General features: G+C 44.0%; 1 protein-coding gene across 1 annotated transcript in view; it reads left to right on the top strand.

Annotated features, from left to right (window-relative positions):
- The window catches only part of LOC126248800 (collagen alpha-1(XI) chain-like), a 571,383-nt gene that overhangs the window by 276,536 nt on the left and 274,967 nt on the right, over window positions 1-19,880 (top strand). The window contains exon 3 of the mRNA XM_049950192.1: window positions 8,651-8,807. Within this exon, the coding sequence (XP_049806149.1) occupies window positions 8,651-8,807 (157 nt within the window). The remainder of the gene's footprint in view (window positions 1-8,650; window positions 8,808-19,880) is intronic.

Genomic DNA, 19,880 nt, shown 5'->3' with positions numbered 1-19,880 from the left:
TAATGGCTGCAATTTACGGACTGGAGAAAAATATGGAAACATCGTGAGAAATACATGCTTGAACATAAATGCAGATGATAGACTAGCATGCAGGTTGCACTGTTGTATTTGACCACGAACGATACCCTTGCAATTTCCTCAATACACTGCATGTATCTGTGTTTGTCAGAACAGTCTTGTGTGCAATTGTGAGGGTGTTGTGTCGGAGCTAAGTGAATTCAAGCGTAAGGAAATTGTTGATGCTCGTTTGGTGAATGATTCCGTAACCAAGATAGCCGAAGTGTTTGTTGCTTCAAGAGGCACCGTATAGAAGATTTATACCACACACAGGGAAAGCGGAAAACATCATCCGCTAAGTCCTAACGCGGACAAAAGTGCGTGTTGAGTGATCGCGACAGACGGTCATTGAAACATAAGAGAATAACAGCTGCAAAGTTCAGCAGAACTGAATGCCACATTCGTCTACACTGTTAGCACCAAAACAACGTGAAGGAAGTTCTATAGCCACGGAATTGCAGGGCAATACGGAATTCCAAAACCAGTCATCAGTGATGCAAATGCCCATAACACGAAAACGTGTTGCCGAAGCCATAAGACCTAGACCATGGAGCAATGGAAGAAGTCTTGTTTCCTATTACAACTTCTGGCCGAGTTTATGATCCAAGAGTGAAAACTGGCGGGGGTTCGGTTATGATGTGGCCAGCCATATCTGGCTATTCCATGAGTCCCATAGTTACTCTAAAAGGTCGCGTTAGTGCGAAGGATTATTTTACCATTTCGGCTCACTAGGTCCAACCCATGGGATGCTGTGCTCTAAGAAGACAGACCCCTATTCACACAGCCCTCATCTTGCAGAACATATTTTGTGAGCACGAGGATGAACTGTCGCATCTCTCCTCGCCACTATAGTTCATCAAATGACGATGTTATTGAGCCTTTGTGGTCTACTTTGGAGAGAAGTGCGCTATCCACCTCCATCACTGTTTCCGTAAGTTGTCGCTATTTTGATGGAAGAATGGTATACGATTCCCTTCAAAACCATACATAATATGTATTTATCCATTCGGAGACGATTGTAAAGCATGATTAACTTAAGAGTTAGCGAGATACCCTTCCTGTCGTCGCCCCCTTACTCCACGGAAAGAAATATGTGTACACGAACTGTCATGGGAAAGAGAGTGAAAGTTTTCAATTCGTGGAACTGAGGCGGGCCTTGTGTACCATCGCGGTATTTGCCCACTGGGTTGTGGGAAACCGCCTAAAAACAACATCCAGTCACCCTCGTTGTTAATCCGCCTGGCGGATTGGATCCGGGGTCCAGGCATCTCCCCAGAGCTTTAATACGCACGGTTATCCGGGCGGGTGTTTCTACGACGTATTGGGCATGTACACTGAGGTTGCAAAAGTCATGAGATACCTCCTAATATCGTGTCGGGCCTCCTTTTGGGCCGGCCGAAGTGGCCGTGCGGTTAAAGGCGCTGCAGTCTGGAACCGCAAGACCGCTGCGGTCGCAGGTTCGAATCCTGCCTCGGGCATGGATGTTTGTGATGTCCTTAGGTTAGTTAGGTTTAACTAGTTCTAAGTTCTAGGGGACTAATGACCTCAGCAGTTGAGTCCCATAGTGCTCAGAGCCATTTGAACCATTTGAACCTCCTTTTGGTGTTTCCGTATTTTCGTCCAACTTTCGTATATATATATATATATATATATATATTTCATTTGTATTGTCGTCCAACTTCTGTATTTGTAAATTTCAATTGATTCTTTTGATTACTATATGTGTTGTACATCGCATACGATCGTAATCATATGGTCATACACTAACCGACAGATTGCCTCTGACAACAAATTCAGTATTTTGTACAGCTTTGTTCAGCTATAAATAAGACATGTTGTTGTGTAGTGAGGCGGACATAGGTGTCACATGCTGTCGTTGCAGATACTGTCCCATGCTCGCTCCACTCCCTGTCATTATTGATCTATGGATATAGCCGGCAGTGTAAGCTGGACCAGGCATCTTACCAAACGAGGTGGCGTAATGGCAACCCAACGGACACCTATCCCCCTCCGATCAGCCAGTTTCAGATTCTTCATAACTTTCCTATACTGGTAAGGCGAGTGCCGAAGTTGTGTTTTTGCCAAAGTATGTCTGATATCCTTCCACGTCCTTTTACAGTTCGAGCTTGTATTCTACCATAAATATCTACGTATCTAGGTACCATTCATAGTTTGTGGTATCCTCGGTTCCTATGTTGCCAAACAATTTAAAAAAAGTACTTTCTTGCTGATTACCTTCGTCTGTTAGTTGTTTATTCATCCACAGATCATTTACAAAATTATCTCAATTATGTCATCTTAATCGAAGCAGAAAATTTTGAAAAGTAGCTAATTCATGCATACAGTGGTACTATCTTTCACGATATTCACCCGGTTCGCAACACTAGTCATTAAGCACAGAAACACACAGTACATTACACTCCACTCCACACCACACCGCCGACCGCTGTGGCCGAGCGGTTCTAGGCGCTTCAGTCTGGAACCGCGCGACCGCTACGGTCGCAGGTTCGAATCCTACCTCAGCCATGGATGTGTGTGATGTCCTTAGTTAGGTTTAAGTAGTTCTAAGTTCTAGGGGACTGATGACCTCAGATGTTAAGTCCCATGGTACTCAGAGCCATTTGACCATTTGAAACACACCACAGCACTGTGCGCTAACACACACACACACACACACACATGGATACACGGTTTCAACTGGCATCAGGACTTTGACGATACTTCCACAATTCTGTTGAATTCTTCGTAGTGTCCCCATGGCCCATCCGAAAAAGCTGTGTGCCTCTTGTCAACAACTAGCCTTATTACCTGAATGGATAACAGCGGTACAGTTCAACCCGAAAGTAGCTAGTTCATATCCTTCTTGTTGTGACACACTTATACTGCCGGTATTTAACTGGAAACGGAGCGAAAAGTAGTGTTTTACAGTTTTTTATTACCAGAACGGATGCTAACTTCTTGAGTTAAGTTCCATATCTTTCTGTTGTGTTTCATGTGTTTTATGGGGTGGCTCTACTAACGTGATGCGTCGATAGGTCGAGGACGCTAATCACGACACAGCCGCATTCTTGGTGCAGGCCGAGAGGAGTGGATTGTGTGCCACTGTATTCACGGGTTGTGCGAAACCGCCTAAAAACTACATCCAAGCTCCCTCGTCGTTAACCCGCCAGGCGGAGTGGATCCGCAGTCTGATCAGGTCCCCGCGCTTTAACACGCACGGCTATCCGTGTGGGTGTCCCTATACCGTATTGAACATGTACAATGAGGTGACAAAAGTCATGAGATACATCTTAATATCGTGTCGGACATCTTTTTTCAGGCATATTACCGCAACTCGAGGTGGCATGGGCTCAACAAGTCATTGAAAATCTCTTGCAGAAACATTGAGTCATTCTGCCTCTATAGCCGTCCATAATTGCGAAAGTGTTGCCGGAGTAGGATTTATGAAGGACTGGCCTCTCGATTATGTCCTATGGGATTCATGTTGGGCGATCTGGGCGGCCATATCATTCGCTCGAACTGTCCAGAATGTTCTTCAAACCAATCGCGAACAACTGTGAAGGATTATTGATTGTGAAGGTTCACAAACATTAACAAAATTCTTACACTGTATTTTACAACAGACATCAGAGTCACGTGTTTGTGCATTATACAGAATGTTTCCAGAATGAGATTTTCACTCTGCAGCGGAGTGTGCGCTGATATGAAACTTCCTGGCAGATTGAAACTGTGTGCCCGACCGAGACTCGAACTCGGGACCTTTGCCTTTCGCGGGCAAGTGCTCTACCATCTGAGCTACCGAAGCACGACTCACGCCCGGTACTCACAGAGCACTTGCCCGCGAAAGGCAAAGGTCCCGAGTTCGAGTCTCGGTCGGGCACACAGTTTTAATCTGCCAGGAAGTTTCATATCAGCGCACACTCCGCTGCAGAGTGAAAATCTCATTCTGGAAACATCCCCCAGGCTGTGGCTAAGCCATGTCTCCGCTATATCCTTTCTTTCAGGAGTGCTAGTTCTGCTAGGTTCGCAGGAGAGCTTCTGTTAAGTCTGGAGGGTAGGAGACGAGATACTGGCAGAAGTAAAGCTGTGAGTACCGGGCGTGAGTCGTGCTTCGGTAGCTCAGATGGTAGAGCACTTGCCCGCGAAAGGCAAAGGTCCCGAGTTCGAGTCTCGGTCTGGCACACAGTTTTAATCTGCCAGGAAGTTTCATATCAGCGCACACTCCGCTGCAGAGTGAAAATCTCATTCTGGAAACATCCCCCAGGCTGTGGCTAAGCCATGTCTCCGCTATATCCTTTCTTTCAGGAGTGCTAGTTCTGCAAGGTTCGCAGGAGAGCTTCTGTAAAGTTTGGAAGGTAGGAGACGAGATACTAGCAGAAGTAAAGCTGTGAGTACTGGGCGTGAGTCGTGCTTCGGTAGCTCAGATGGTAGAGCACTTGCCCGCGAAAGGCAAAGGTCCCGAGTTCGAGTCTCGGTCTGGCACACAGTTTTAATCTGCCAGGAAGTTTCATATCAGCGCACACTCCGCTGCAGAGTGAAAATCTCATTCTGGAAACATCCCCCAGGCTGTGGCTAAGCCATGTCTCCGCTATATCCTTTCTTTCAGGAGTGCTAGTTCTGCAAGTTTCGCAGGAGAGCTTCTGTAAAGTTTGGAAGGTAGGAGACGAGATACTGGCAGAAGTAAAGCTGTGAGTACTGGGCGTGAGTCGTGCTTCGGTAGCTCAGATGGTAGAGCACTTGCCCGCGAAAGGCAAATTCCCGAGTTCGAGTCTCGGTCGGGCACACAGTTTTAATCTGCCAGGAAGTTTCATTATACAGAATGATTTACCTAATTCGTTCACCATAACCATTTACGATATCTTATTTCTCTTTTCACCTTAATCAGTTTTAAGAAACTCGTCTCTAAACGGCATACAGCCTCTCGTCATAGCTATATTAATTATAGAAATATCGGGTATCAACTTCCCTTTCCAGAAGTGACTATAGTAAATTCTGCTGTTAGTGTAGTTAATTTCAGAAACAAATCCAATCGCATTTCACTCTTCTAAATCCGATAACTATACCCGGGTAAATTGCAGTATTTATACGAAGGAGTTATCTGTTTCGGATATAAAATCGATTCCTATCTTATTCAGAATTTATTTTAAACAATTAATTGAAATATAACAAGACATGAATTACCTGTAAATTAAATTACTGCGTGCATTTCCTTATTATTCCTGCAGATATTGTTTATGAAAATATTTTTTTGCTTAGCACCCTTTAAACACTCCATCATTTTAGTAGAAATCTGTATCAGAATTGAATAAACAGGAAATGTTATTTTTAATTGCGTTTTTCATATATGTTCATTTCTTAAATTTCGATTAATTCACTTTTCCCTGTATTTTCTTCGATGGCAACAATTCAGATCATTTATCAGTTAGAAACACCCAGTAACATGTTATCATTACCCTTACTCTTTATCACTGGAGTAATAACGTATGTGAAATAATACAACTGACGACAAGGCTCCAAGGTGATGAAAAATAAGTTCTAATATGCCAATATGTCGGTTTCATTCGGTTTTGGAGCGAATGACATTTCCGCTAGTAGGCCTGTCCAGCCCTGCAGACACTGAAAGCGCTACAAAAACAAACTCGGCCACTGCGAGTGTCCCCGGGTGTTTCGTAAGCCTCCGCGGCCGTATTTCGTGCGATGCATCTTCAGAGGCCGTGACTCGGTCGTCTAGCCATCTGCGTGTTTATTACTCTACTCGCGATAAAAACAACACAAACGGACCGCACCAGCTGGTCGCGTCTCTTCCCAGGACTCAGTGCCTTTACGACCTGCGTTTTCGCTTCTACAAAAGTGCCTGATTTGTTTACGTTGCCAAGCGAGCAGTGAGAAGTGTGCCGAGCTAACAGACTCGACCGTGAGATCTTCGGCACTTCAGAAACCGTTTGTGAACCTAGAGACCGTATCTGCATCTTCCCATCGCACTTTCACAGCGAGTGCAGTGTGAAACACGTTAAAACATTTTTCTATAGCGTTCGCCAATACTTCATAAAAGAACTCTCGTGCATCAGTCAGCGTTGTCATGTTTTTCGTTGTGTAACTTACGTCATTATGAAGTTCGCTGTGGAACTAGCATCTCAGATTCTGGCCCTAGTCCTCTGCTACCCCCCTCTGTGCTTAACCTGGTAGGTGTCAGCCGCAGAAGCAAACTGAAGACCTGACCCGCGTGGCCGCACTATCATGTTTAACCCGAAAGATACGGAAGGCAGGTAGTAACATTGTCAACTCCAGTATTCTTACAAGTGGGGCGCTGTCAGAGGGTTGCCAGAAATGCGGAAACACTGAAAACACAACACATTACTACGCCTAACGCGGCGTAAGAGCCGTAGAGACAATATTTTTGTCAACTCCCCCTCCTACGGTGTCCAATCTGTTGTCCCTTTGGTGTGGTGTCCCTCTTCACCAGGCTACTGTTCCAAGACCCACTCGATCTCATCAATGAGAAGTTTGACGGGCTGAGCAGACTGAAGATGTGGCGATGGGTAGCCACTTGTCTCTAGTAGTGGTGAATCTGTTAATGGAGACGTTCGAGAATGAGTCCCTTACAGCTGCCACCTATCAGCTGAAGTGTTTCTTCAGATATGTTACATCCACCAGACGACCTGATACAATAGAAAAGGAAGAAGAAGAGGCCAGGGAGGAAGATTTTTTTATTGTATACAGGGTCTGTCTCTGCCAAGATCATCAGAACCATGAAGAAACATGAAACCAAAAGTTTGTTCAACCCAACCTACAAAATCACCAATGGTCAAGGATGATCTGGGTTGAAGAAATCCCGGCATTTACAACACGCCTAGTGAGTGCGGTATGTCTTATATCGGCCAGACTACCAGAAGAGTGGATATAAGACGTGAAGAACACCAAAGACATCCGATGCTTGGGCTAGCCTCAAAATCAGCATTAGCAGAACACTGCCTGGAGCATGAAATCAGGATCCTGTCCCAAAAGCCTCGATTTCGAAACAGTGTCATCAATGAAAAAGTTCCCAACTCCAGTAATGAACCTCAGACAACTGCAAGCGTAAATGAAAGGATCAGACCACACACACGGAGCACCTGGCGGTGGCCACCGCTGCAAAAGATAGCCACGGCGGGTGAGGACGAGATACGGAACAACATCAACAACCTGAGATCTCAGGGTCTCCACATTAGTGAGAAGAACTAATACAGACCACCGGACGGCGGTTTCCGCCGCAATAGGCTGCTGCAGTGGAAGCGGACCGAATACGGAACACCAGGAGACGGTCGCCATTACGGGAGACAGCCGCCCCGGGCGCGGATGGAATAGGGAGCACCTGTTGCAGTGAGAATACGCGCCTTGTGGTCGCAGAACGAAGAGGGAATACCTGACACGGAGCAGGCAGCAGACAGTCTTCCAGACACCGCCTAGGCATAAATGTTGGGCCCGGGCAGCCAGGCAGACAGCTCAGAGAACATCTGATGAAGACATCGAGTTACGGTGTCGAAATATCGTGTTGTTAAGATTAGGAAAACCGGCAGAACACTTGATCTTAACGATATGACAACAAATCACCAGGAAAGTCTAAGAGATTACAAGTAAAGGACTCCCTGCAACGGTCTGTGCCATCCCACACCATCAGTCAGAGACTAGCCGCAGCAGTACTAGTGAATTACTGTCCAGTGTTAAGATTGCCCTTAACACCACAACATTTGGAGTGGTGCCCCGACTGGGAAGCATGGGCTGCTGATGAATGGCGTCGCGTTGTGCTTAGCGATGTATCATGGTTCTGCACTAACCTGGATGACAAGTGCTGGCAAATAAGAGTGAGGTCACATTCTTGTAATGTTTTGATGAGGCACAGTATTGTTACTCATTGTGTCATGGTATGAGGAGCCATCGAGTATGGCATCGAATCACAGCGAGTAGTAACTAAGGCAGCTCTGAGATCACAACGATACATCGCGGACATCCTGCATTCTCGTGTGTCACCTCTCATGCGACAGTATTCTTGTGCCATTTTTCAACAGGACAATGCTCATCAACACATGGTGCATGTCGTTAAGAAGTGCGAGCACAATGATGAGGTCCCCTCGTGGCCAGAAAGAGCCCAAATATGTCCCAACAGAACATGAATGGTACCAGTTCAAACGTCAGCTCCGTCCTCATGCCAGTATCCAAGATTTCAAGTAGCAGTTACAACAGTTGTGGACCAATTTCACACAGGGGTGCAACATCATACTGATAAGTGGGCTCATACTGCCAAGTTAATTGTAAATTTGAGTCAATTTTGTAATCACTGAAATAATATTACATACCCTCAATCCATGAAGTGTAATTTTGTTTCCTTGCCCCCCCCCTTTCTGGGTGCTTCTCTTTTTAATCACAGAGTGTATATTAATCAATATATACAACCTTACTTACAAAAAAATAGAGCATTAGTTAAAATTTTGCTTTTACATTTGATAGTGTATGGTAAATGAGTAAGTGCGAAATTATATCTTGACTATTTGAAAGCAGCTGTGTTGCGCCATGGAGTACACAGTTTAGCATTTGAGACAAGGGCACTGTGCTGCAGGCATGGAGCATGCGGTGCTGTTCACCATCTACGACGACATGGGCGACGAGCAGCTGAGTGTGTCGCTGGGCAAGGATGTGACGCTGCTCTACCAGGACGACGGTGCTGACGGCAGTAACAACTCCATCAGCTTCGGAGTTTCCACTGCCGATGGAGAGTAAGTCTACTAACTTTACTACGCTTGCCTATCATTAGTACTAAACTAGCGACCTAGTTCTCCTCTCAAACCCTTGGATCGATTTCAACCAAACTTGGCACAGAAACAGCAGGCGTCACAAGTATCAGCACTGTGGAGTTCATATACTCCTAGCCCCAATAGTAGTGCAGACAGGGGAAAGCAAAGGGTTTCTCCCAGTCTCTGGAATATAGGCTGCCCTGCAAGACAGGTATGTTATACAGAAGCATATTGTGTTGGAATGGTTTCGGCATGCTTTGCATGGCAGCCTGCAGCTACTTCTGATTTAATTAACGTTAAAGTTAGCCAATCAGGCCCTTGCGCGTGCAAATTCAAGCGGCCCGCCAGATATGGTGTCACCAAACGAGTTGGTTTCCTAAAACCAAACAAGAGAGCGATACAAAAACTGGCCAGTCCGCTATCATCTACGTTATGAGGACAACTATCGCTAATTGTATCTTGCAAGCCGTTTGAATCTGCACCCGCAAAAGCCTGATTGGCTAACTTAAATGCTAATTAACTCGGAAACGGAGCTCCGTATCGAGTTTTTTTAACGATTATTTCACGGCCCAGCCTCCACTGCAAAATCCTTACAAGCTTTTCAGACTGTTTCTGACTACACTGTACATATGCTCTCATTCTCATATACTGGGTGGATGTAGTCTGACTAATTGCATGTCGTGAGTTACGCTTCGTTTTCACACCCACCCCCATCCCTATGAGAGAAAGGTGCATTTCCTCTGGTGTTTCGTCAGATAATTGCAACTTAGTTTTTGTAGTTTGTAGCTGGAATCAGCCCATCATGTCCTTCAATCGACGCCCAATATCGATGAAAAGAGTCGGTTTGTTTGCCGTTAGAAGCAACATTACTTTAAAAGCGGAATTTTACGTGCCCGTACAATTGAGTGCTCCCAAATTAGTCTAGTGCAATATTCGTTTCATCGATACCCATTAACAGGGACAGTGGTCCGAGAAGAATAACCAGTACCCCCCTGGCCCGCACTGACTGCTACCGCCATGCAGCAATACTGCTCGATCGCTGCTGGAGTACCTAGTTATTTTTCGTGTTTTACTATCTGTATTAACACATCTCGATAGGACAAATGTTGCCCTAGACTAATTTCAGACAGCTGTATCGAACAGATACATCCGCTTTAAAAATAATTTTTCTGTAACGGGAAACAAATACGCAAATCGACGCTTTCCATCGGCACTTCATGTCACATGAAAGACGTGATGAGTAGTGATAAAATTCACCTGACAACTCTTAGGAGGGACTAAAAAAATGGTTCAAATGGCTCTGAGCACTATGGGACTTAACCTCTGAGGTCATCAGTCACCTAGAACTTAGAACTACTTAAACCTAACTAACCTAAGGACATCACACACATCCACGCCCGAGGCAGGATTCGAACCTGCGATCGCAGCGGTCGCGCGGTTCCAGACTGTAGCGCCTATAACCGCTCGGCCACTCTTGCCGGCTTAGGAGGGTCAATCGATACTTTATCTTAGAGAAAAACAGCAAGTTCGTTAAAAATCCTTGTTTATGTTTGATGTTGTTGTGGTCTTCAGTCCTAAGACTGGTTTGATGCAGCTCTCCATGCTACTCTATCCTGTGCAAGCTTCTTCATCTCCCAGTACCTACTGCAACCTACATCCTCCTGAATCTGCTTAGTGTATTCATCTCTTGGTCTCCCTCTACGATTTTTACCCTCCACGCTGCCCTCCAATACTAAATTGGTGATCCCTCGATGTCTCAGAACATGTCCTACCAACCGATTCCTTCTTCTAGTCACGTTGTGCCACAGACTCCTCTTCTCCCCAATTCTATTAAATACCTCCTCATTAGTTATGTGATATACCCATCTAATCTTCAGCATTCTTCTGTAGCACCACATTTCGAAAGCTTCTATTTTCTTCTTGTTCAAACTATTTATCGTCCACGTTTCACTTCCATACATGGCTACACTCCATAGAAATACTTTCAGAAACGACTTCCTGACGCTTAAATCTATACTCGATGTTAAATTTTTCTTCTTCAGAAACGCTTTCCTTGCCATTGCCAGTCTACCTTTTATATCCTCTCTACTTCGACCATCGTCAGTTATTTTGTTCCCCAAACAGCAAAAATCCTTTACTACTTTAAGTGTCTCATTTCCTAATCTAATTCCCTCAGTTTCACCCGACTTAATTCGACTACATTCCATTATCCTCGTTTTGCTTTTGTTGATGTTCATCTTATACCCACCTTTCAAGACACTGTCCATTCCGTTCCACTGCTCTTCCAAGTTCTTTGCTGTCTCTGACAGAATTACAATGTCATCGGCAAACCTGAAAGTTTTTATTTCTTCTCCATGGATTTTAATACCTACTCCGAACTTTTCTTTTCTTTCCTTTATTGCTTGCTCAATATACAGATTGAATAACATCGGGGATAGGCTACAACCCTGTCTCACTCCCTTCCCAACCACTGCTTCCCTTTCATACCCCTCGTGCTACGGTCGCAGGTTCGAATCCTGCCTCGGGCATGGATGTGTGTGATGTCCTTAGGTTAGTTAGGTTTAAGTAGTTCTAAGTTCTAGCGGACTGATGACCACAGATGTTAAGTCCCATAGTGCTCAGAGCCATTTGAACCATTTTTGCCATACCCCTCGACTCTTATAACTGCCATGTGCTTTCTGTGCAAATTGTAAATAGCCTTTCGCTCCCTGTATTTTACCCCTGCCACCTTCAGTATTTGAAAGAGAGTATTCCAGTCAACATTGTCAAAAGCTTTCTCTAAGTCTACAAATGCTAGAAACGTAGGTTTGCTTTTCCTTAATCTTTTTTCTAAGATAAGTCGTAGGGTCAGTATTGCCTTACGTGTTTCAACATTTCAACGGAATCCAAACTGATCTTCCCCGAGGTCGGCTTCTACCAGTTTTTCCATTCGTCTGTAAGGAATTCGCGTTAGTATTTTGCAGCTGTGACTTATTAAACTGATAGTTCGGTAATTTTCACATCTGCCAACACCTTCTTTCTTTGGAATGTTTGGTAGTGTGTCATAAATGAATAAATACCAAATTATTCCTTGAATGTTAGAAAGAGGCAGTGATGTATCGCGGAGCACACAGTACCCCAGAGCATATATACAGGGTGGTCCAAAAGTCATTACCCATCGTAACTCACTGATAACATTAAGGTAATCATTTTTGATATAGAAACTACAGAGTGCACTGCTATAATTTTTTTTGCCAGATACGAGGGGCGTTTGAAAAGTCCGTGCAAAGTCCGAGAGATGGCACCACCGGCGCGTATCGAGATCATGTTTAGTTAGTAGCATCTTTGGAAAGAACGCACACCAAGTTTCAGCCATATTGGTCTATTTCTTTGTGTTTGGCATTCGTGTAAATCAAGGTAGTCGAGGGATTGTCAAACAATGGACGAAAAAGAATTTCGTGTGGTGATTAAACATTACTTTATGAAATGCAAAACGCTTCAGGAAACTAAATAGAAGCTTGCTAAACATTACGGTGACTCTGCACCTTCGATTAGAACAGTTTATCCGTGGTTTCAAAATTTTCAGAGTGGCCATATGGGCACAAGTGATGCTGAACGTTCTGGACCCCCTGTGGAGGTTGCGACTCCAGAAACAATTGATGAAATCCATGATATCGTGATGGACGACAGAAGAGTTATGGTGCGTGATATAGCTAGTGCTGTGGGCATCTCGAATGAACGGGTACATAATATTTTGCATAAACATTTATACATGAAAAATCTATCCGCAAGATGGGATCCGCGATTGCTCACGCTTGACCAAAAACGGAATCGTGTGAAGTGTTGCAAGGATGGTTTGCAGCTGCTCAGGAAGAATCCGCAGGACTTTAATCGTAGTTTAGTCACTGTGGATGAAACATGGATACATTACTATACTCCTGAGACCAAACAACAATCTAAACAATGGGTTGCCAAGGGAGAATCTGCACCAAAAAAGGCGAAGACCATTCTTTCGGCCGGAAAGGGTACGGCGAGTGTCTTTTGGGATTCGCAAGGAATAATACTCATCGACTATCTGGAAAACGGTAAAACTATTACAGGTGGATATTATTCATAGTTATTGGACCGTTTGAAAACCGAGCTGCAAAAAAAATGTCGGCGATTGGACAGCAAAAAAGTCCTTTTCCGTCACGAAAATGCACCAGCACACATCTCAGCAGCTGTGGTTGCAAAATTAATGGAAATAGGATTCCAACAAGTTTCACATCCCCCTATTCTCCAGACTTGGCTCCCTCAGTCAACTATTTGTTCCCCAATTTGAAGAAATGGCTGGAGGGACAAAGATTTTATTCAAACGAGGAGGTGATTGCAACAACTAATAGCTATTTTGCAGACTTGGACAATTCCTGTTGTTCGGAAGGGATCATCAAATTATAACAGCGTTGGACGAAGTGTATAAGTCTAAAAGGAGACTGTCGAAAAATAAAATAGGTTTATCCCAAACACATAATTAGTTTTTATCTTTGCACGGACTTTTCAAGCGCCCCTCGTAATTATTGCTATAAACACCAGAGTTTACTGCTATCAGATGAAACATCATTGACATTGTTCGTTGTTGGTTCTAGCCTATTGTAAATATGTTTCCTAATGAAGAAAGAGTTTTGCTTTAAGAACGTGGTATCAGTTAATAATAAATGAGTGAAATTATAATTTCAAGACTGTTCCACCTACAAGGAAGGCTGTCTCAATTTACGGAAAACATTTGCGGAAAGTGGAGCTTCAGTGTATTGCCACAGGTTAGGTACGCCATCACAAGTGATGAAAGTAAGCTTAAAGTTGTAGAAGTTGTTATCCATAGCGCTAGAAGTCTACTCGTAGGCTGTCTCTCGAACAGGATATTTCTAGAACGTCTGCGCCGAGAGTTTTAGATAAACCCAAATTCGAACATTACGTACCTCATCTCATAAATGGGCTATTGGAAGACGATCCTGATCGTAGGCTTCAGTTTTGCGAGACAATGTTACACGAATTAAGAAAAGGTGATAATGAGATGTTTTATAGATAATTTGGAGTAATGAGGCATCTTTACTTTCAGATTTTCAGGTTATGTCAACAGAAAATTGTACGTATTGGTATACAGAGAAGGAAAGACTTGTTTTTGAGAGACAGTTAAATCAGCTAGCTGTTAACGTTTGGCCGGCCGAAGTGGCCGTGCGGTTAAAGGCGCTGCAGTCTGGAACCGCAAGACCGCTACGGTCGCAGGTTCGAATCCTGCCTCGGGCATGGATGTTTGTGATGTCCTTAGGTTAGTTAGGTTTAACTAGTTCTAAGTTCTAGGGGACTAATGACCTCAGCAGTTGAGTCCCATAGTGCTCAGAGCCATTTTTTTGTTAACGTTTGGGATAGTATTTCATGTCCTGGAGTAACTGAGCCTCGGTTGTTTGATGTAAGAGTAACTGGAGAGAACTAGCGGAAAATGTTGACAACCTATCCCATTCTGGGACTACAAATAACCTACGACGACTTCATCTCACTTTACTTTCAGCAAGATGCCCCAGCCCACTACGCAAGAGTGGGTTCTCTTTCACTCCAGGGACGGAAAATAAAACATGAAAAATGAAAAAGAACACTTTGTCTTTGACCGTTAACTTGTATAAGACCTGTGGTATCGTTTTGATACAGAGACGTGAGAGTCACCTTTAACTTCGTGGTGTCACGCCATGATTTTATAATCATACAGATACAAGGAAGCTTCGTGTTTTGGTCTCACTGTTATGAAGTCTGTTTTTGTGAGCAAAGCACGACTGTGTAGCTAGCTACTTTTTCGCACAAAGGTATTTATTCTCCAGTGATACCATTAGGTGCGCTGTTATGGCACACTTCAACCCAGTAGCAAAATACAATGATTTCAATACTATGGGAAGCAATGTTTGAAGCTTTTGGCAAATACTCAGTACTACATGAATTCGATCAAATGAACAGTACAGATATTCGTCTATGCGCTGAACACCCATATAGCTGATTGCGCTAACGTACACATGGTGACTCTAAAACGACAAAACGTCTCTGTTAAACTGGCTGCTGCTGAATTCCTTAGCACCCGTGTAAAGGGGCGTTTATTTTCTCCTAGTAATGTTGGAATGACAAAGAAGACCTATGGTTCCAACGCATCGTGGTATAAGTGTTCAGTGATAGCAGCGTCAACAAAGACGCTATTTTAATCCCGTAACACCTGAATAAATTTCCAGATAAAAGATAAAAATCAAATATCTTGGCGCTTTAGAGATACTCGAAATACTCTGGAGAACGCAGCACTTTTCAAAAGCGTTGGTAGCTTTATGCAGAGAGATTGGCGCTCTAAAACAGTTAACCTTCCAATTATTAGCACAGCATTGGTATGATGCGAATTTGCGACATTCGGCACTAAGGGGATAAGATAGCTTTCTCCTCAAGCTGTTTGTGACACTGTTATATTCCGTTACGTGTTGATTTCCAACGTCAATATACAGGGCATAGGCAAAATAATGTGAACACTGGTACATGGGAATGTTTCATTAATAAGGGGTTGGACCCCCATTTGCCCGTAATACAGCTGCAATTCTTCTTAGAATACTGGCATATAATGATTGTACAGTCTCCAGCGGAATGTTTTGCCACCCTTCGATCAGAACCTCTTCTAACTCCTGTAGTGACGAGGGAGGCAAAAATATGCTCCGGAGTCTGCGCTCCAATGCGGCGCACAAGGGTTAGATCGATAATGTTCAAATCCGGGGACTGTGCTGGCCAGGGAAGACCCAGTATTTCAGTTGTATGCTCCTCATATCACGATTGTACTGTCCTGGCTGTGTAAATTGGTGCATTACTGCCCTGAAATATGGCATCATTGTTGGGGCACAACATTTGAATCATGGGGTGCACCAGATCACCTAAAATGTTCACATAATCGTTGGCTGTAACACGGCCTTTGAGAGTAATGATGGGACCATCAGAATACCATGATACGGCTGTCCGCACCATCACACTTCCACCTCCATGCTTAACAGTTGGAATCAAGCAATCAGGACTGTGGGCTTCTTGTAGCGTTCTCCAGACGTAAACCCGGCCCTATGTTGGAAATAACGAAAACGTTGACTCGTTTGACAATATGACATGTTTCCATTGATCAGCCGTCGAGGATTTATGCCCCTGACACCATGTTTTACGCTTCTTTGCGTTGGTTGTCTTCATTAATGGCTTCGGTATAGCAGTTCGACCATGAATATTCGCTTTATGGAATTCTCGGCGCACACTGTCGATAGATACGGAGTCTCGAACATGGCTGTCGAGATCTGCAGTCACTTTAGCCACCGTCTTTTTGTGTTGTTTTGATACAATTCGTGTTAGCGTATGAAGCTCTCTATCAATTAGTTTTGATTTGCGCCAGCTATTACGTTTACGCGATGATGTCTTTCCATTTTTGTGTAGGCTGTCATGACTGTTGAAAAGTTGCTCTTGAAACATTCAGTAACTTGGCTGTCTTGTTTACTGATGCTCCAGTTAATCGGGTCCCCACAACCTGCTCTCGTTGGAACTCTATTAGGTCTTTCATTGCACTTCGATCTCGGTCTCTGAATACAAAAAAAAAAAATGGTTCAAATGGCTCTAAGCACTATGGGACTTAACATCTGAGGTCATCAGTCCCCTAGACTTAGAACTACTTAAACCTAACTAACCTAAGGACATCACACACATCCATGCCCGAGGCAGGATTCGAACCTGCGACCGTAGCAGCCGCGTGGTTCCGGACCGAAGCGCCTAGAACCGCTCGGCCACCGCGGCCGGCTCTCTGAATACAAATACGAAGTGTGCACTACTATTGAACAACCTGCACTGATGTACTGAACACGCACAGTCCAGCGCGACACGTGCCTTAACTGCGTTATTGACCGTCAAACACCACCATCCCATTATTATCACTGTCCACATTATTTTGCCTATTCCCTGTACATTACATTCCACTGCAGTTCTCCGTTCAGAATGTTGTAATTTCATAACTACCGTTGACGTTCATGAGCACGCACATGAAAATCTTAACATCACAACAGTGCCCAAAGATCTCCCCCCCCCCCCTCCCCCACGTGATATGGTGCTGGAGTTCTTCATGCAGAACTGTTGCTGACACAGATCAGAGTTCACAGTTGCAAGACTGAGCCGCCAACCTGTTGCTTCAAATGCTGCGTAACTGCTTTGGCTCCCAGTTACGTGAAGGCAGTACGTTCGGTGCTTTAACACTTTACTTTCAAGAGGCGTTGGAAGCAATATCAATCAAGAGATACTTTGAGTAAGCACAGAATCAGGAATATTTTCATCAAACTGTAGATACAGCAGGCGTACGTTATCGGGGTTCGAAAAACATGCTTGTCACTTTTATTTTCACAAGTCCGTTTTGATCACATAGATTTCTTTACACTTTATGACCGGTTTCGGTTTTATATCAGAATGTTTTAACGATCTGAAGATGGCGATAAGCCGAAACCGGTCATAAAGTGTAAAGAAATCTATGTGATCAAGACGGACTTGAAACAAATAAGTGCTATAAATAAAATGATCGCGGACTCATTTACAGACTTTATGTCTTCAATTGATAACACATGTATGTGTAGGGAGTAAATCATCGTTCTGTTACAGCGAGTACATTATTCGAAACTAATATACCTCCATCGTATTCATTTTACTTCCCTATAAAGTCCATTAAATGTACAGCGGTTGGACGAAATAATACGACCAGCCTAGTATAAATCTCAGTTTGAAAATAACAGAGATATTCGCAAGTACAACACTACAAGGAAAACGAACTTGCATTTCGATTGAATGAATCTAACTTTGGCAGAGAAAGGTGTGAAACATACAACTGCAAAACTCTTTGACTATCTACCGATGGAAATAAAATGTCTGACAGGTAGCAGTTCTTTCAAATGTAGATCGAAGATGTTTCTCTTCAATAACTTCTTCTTTACCAAAAGAAGTTCTTGAAGTGTTTGTGTGTGTGTGTGTGTGTGTGTGTGTGTGTGTGTGTTTTCTGTGTTTGTTCTATTGACATCATAATGTACATCGTGAATATGACCTTCAGAGCCGGCCGGGGTGGCCGAGCGGTTCTAGGCGCTACAGTCTGGAACTGCGCGACCGCTGCGATCGCAGGTTCGAATCCTGCCTCGGGCCTGGATGTAAGTGATGTCCTTAGCTTAGTTAGGTTTAAGTAGTTCTAAGATCTAGGGGACTGATGACCTTAGAAGTTAAGCCCCATAGTGCTCAGAGGCATTTGAACCATTTTTTAACCCTCAGAACAAGTAACTGACTTAGTAACTAAAAATCTCAGTCCAGAAGTTTGTTTTTGACATGTCTACAATGCACCGACGTGTTTTAGTTCCCCTTTGTATTGTAATATATCTGAAATCGGTGAACTTTGTGATGCTGTGTTGATCTACTGTCAAGTGAATCTTACAAACTTCCAATGAAGGTAAATTGTCGGTGACCATTTAATTGACACATCGGTGACAGTAGTAGCCATCTGATAGGGGAGACTTGAGCTATTGTGTTGTAATGTTCATTTATTTAAGTAACCCATCATGCCGTGCGTTGCGTAGGGTTCTTCCGATAACATTATCGTGTACCCAGTTCTCCGTTACATTTGTGAATGCCGCGTGGGAAAATGATGCTAAACCTCCGTATTAGCTGTAATTTCTCTTTGTGGTCATTTCGCGAGACGTATGTGGGAGGAAGTAATATGTCGCCCAGCTCTTCCCGGGACGTACTCTCTCGAAATTTCAATAGTAAACCTCTCCGTGATGCACAACGGCTACCTCGTAGCGTCTACCGTTGGAGTTTGTTGGGCACCTCTGTTGTGTTGTAACGCCAAATAACTGACCCTGTGAAGAAGAGCATCGTTCTTCGTAGGATCTTCTCTACCTCTTCTGTTAAATCAACCTGGCAAGGATCCCAGACTGACGAGAAATTGGTCGAAAAAGTGTTTTCCAAGCCACTTATTTCGTGGATGAATTACGTTTCCTTGAGATTCTCCCAATAAATGTCAGCCTGAAATACTGTTTGTGTTATGTAGTACTTCCACTTCTAGTCGTTCCAGAAGGTTGCTTCCAGATACTTTACGATAATCTCTTATTTCCACTGATTTGTCATGACTCCAGTGGTAGTGATTTCTTTCACCCATTTATGCTCGGTAGGGCACATTTACACTGCCTGACAAAAAGGTGAAGCAATAAAAAGGCATCATCGGATATCAGATAACTTCATACACGTACATATCACGGCGGGTATGTATATGATTAGAGCTGCAATTCCGTGTGACGGTTAGCACAGCTACCAGAGTGCAATAGTGGTGTTCGTGTTTAGTGCTGTTACTGGGCCTGGTAGGGTATATAAGGGGCATCGTTACAAGTTAAGAAATCAATTTGAAGCACACGGAGATGCCACGCAATCCCCTGAGAGTGTGTTATCAGCACCTGACAAAGTACGATAGGAGGTTCATTGTCGGTCTCGATTTGGCTGGCTGGTCGATTAGTCCAATATACAGATTTGTCATACATTAGGATGTGACACTGGCCCGATGTTGGACTGCTTAGGAACTAAAGAGCTGGTATATTCGTCATCAAGATTCTGGTACACAGCTACTGACCGTCTCAAGGGAGGAGAGCTGTATTACATACCACGTGCAGCGTACAACCTTCACAACTACGCGTGCCATCCGAGAGCAAGTAATGGATTCCCTGACTCATTCTGTCACCCGCACACCATCGGTCGGAAATTAGCAACACATGGACTACGGAATTATTGTCTCATGCTAAGGCTGCCATCAACACCACAACACAAACAGCTGCGCCTAGAGCGGTGCCGTAACCGGGAAGCATGTGACTACTGATGAATCGTCATGCTGCACTATCCAAATGACCATCGTCGGCAAGTATGGCGAGACCTGTGGATAGATCACATTCTTCCAATGTTTTGGAGCGTAACGGCGGTGTTAATCCTGGCGCCAAGGTGTGGGTAGTCTTCGGACATGACTTCATGTCACAGCTGATAGTG

This window comes from Schistocerca nitens, chromosome 3 (assembly GCF_023898315.1).
Source record: "Schistocerca nitens isolate TAMUIC-IGC-003100 chromosome 3, iqSchNite1.1, whole genome shotgun sequence".
Taxonomy (NCBI): Eukaryota; Metazoa; Arthropoda; class Insecta; order Orthoptera; family Acrididae; genus Schistocerca; species Schistocerca nitens.
This window is presented reverse-complemented; position numbering and strand designations above follow the sequence as displayed.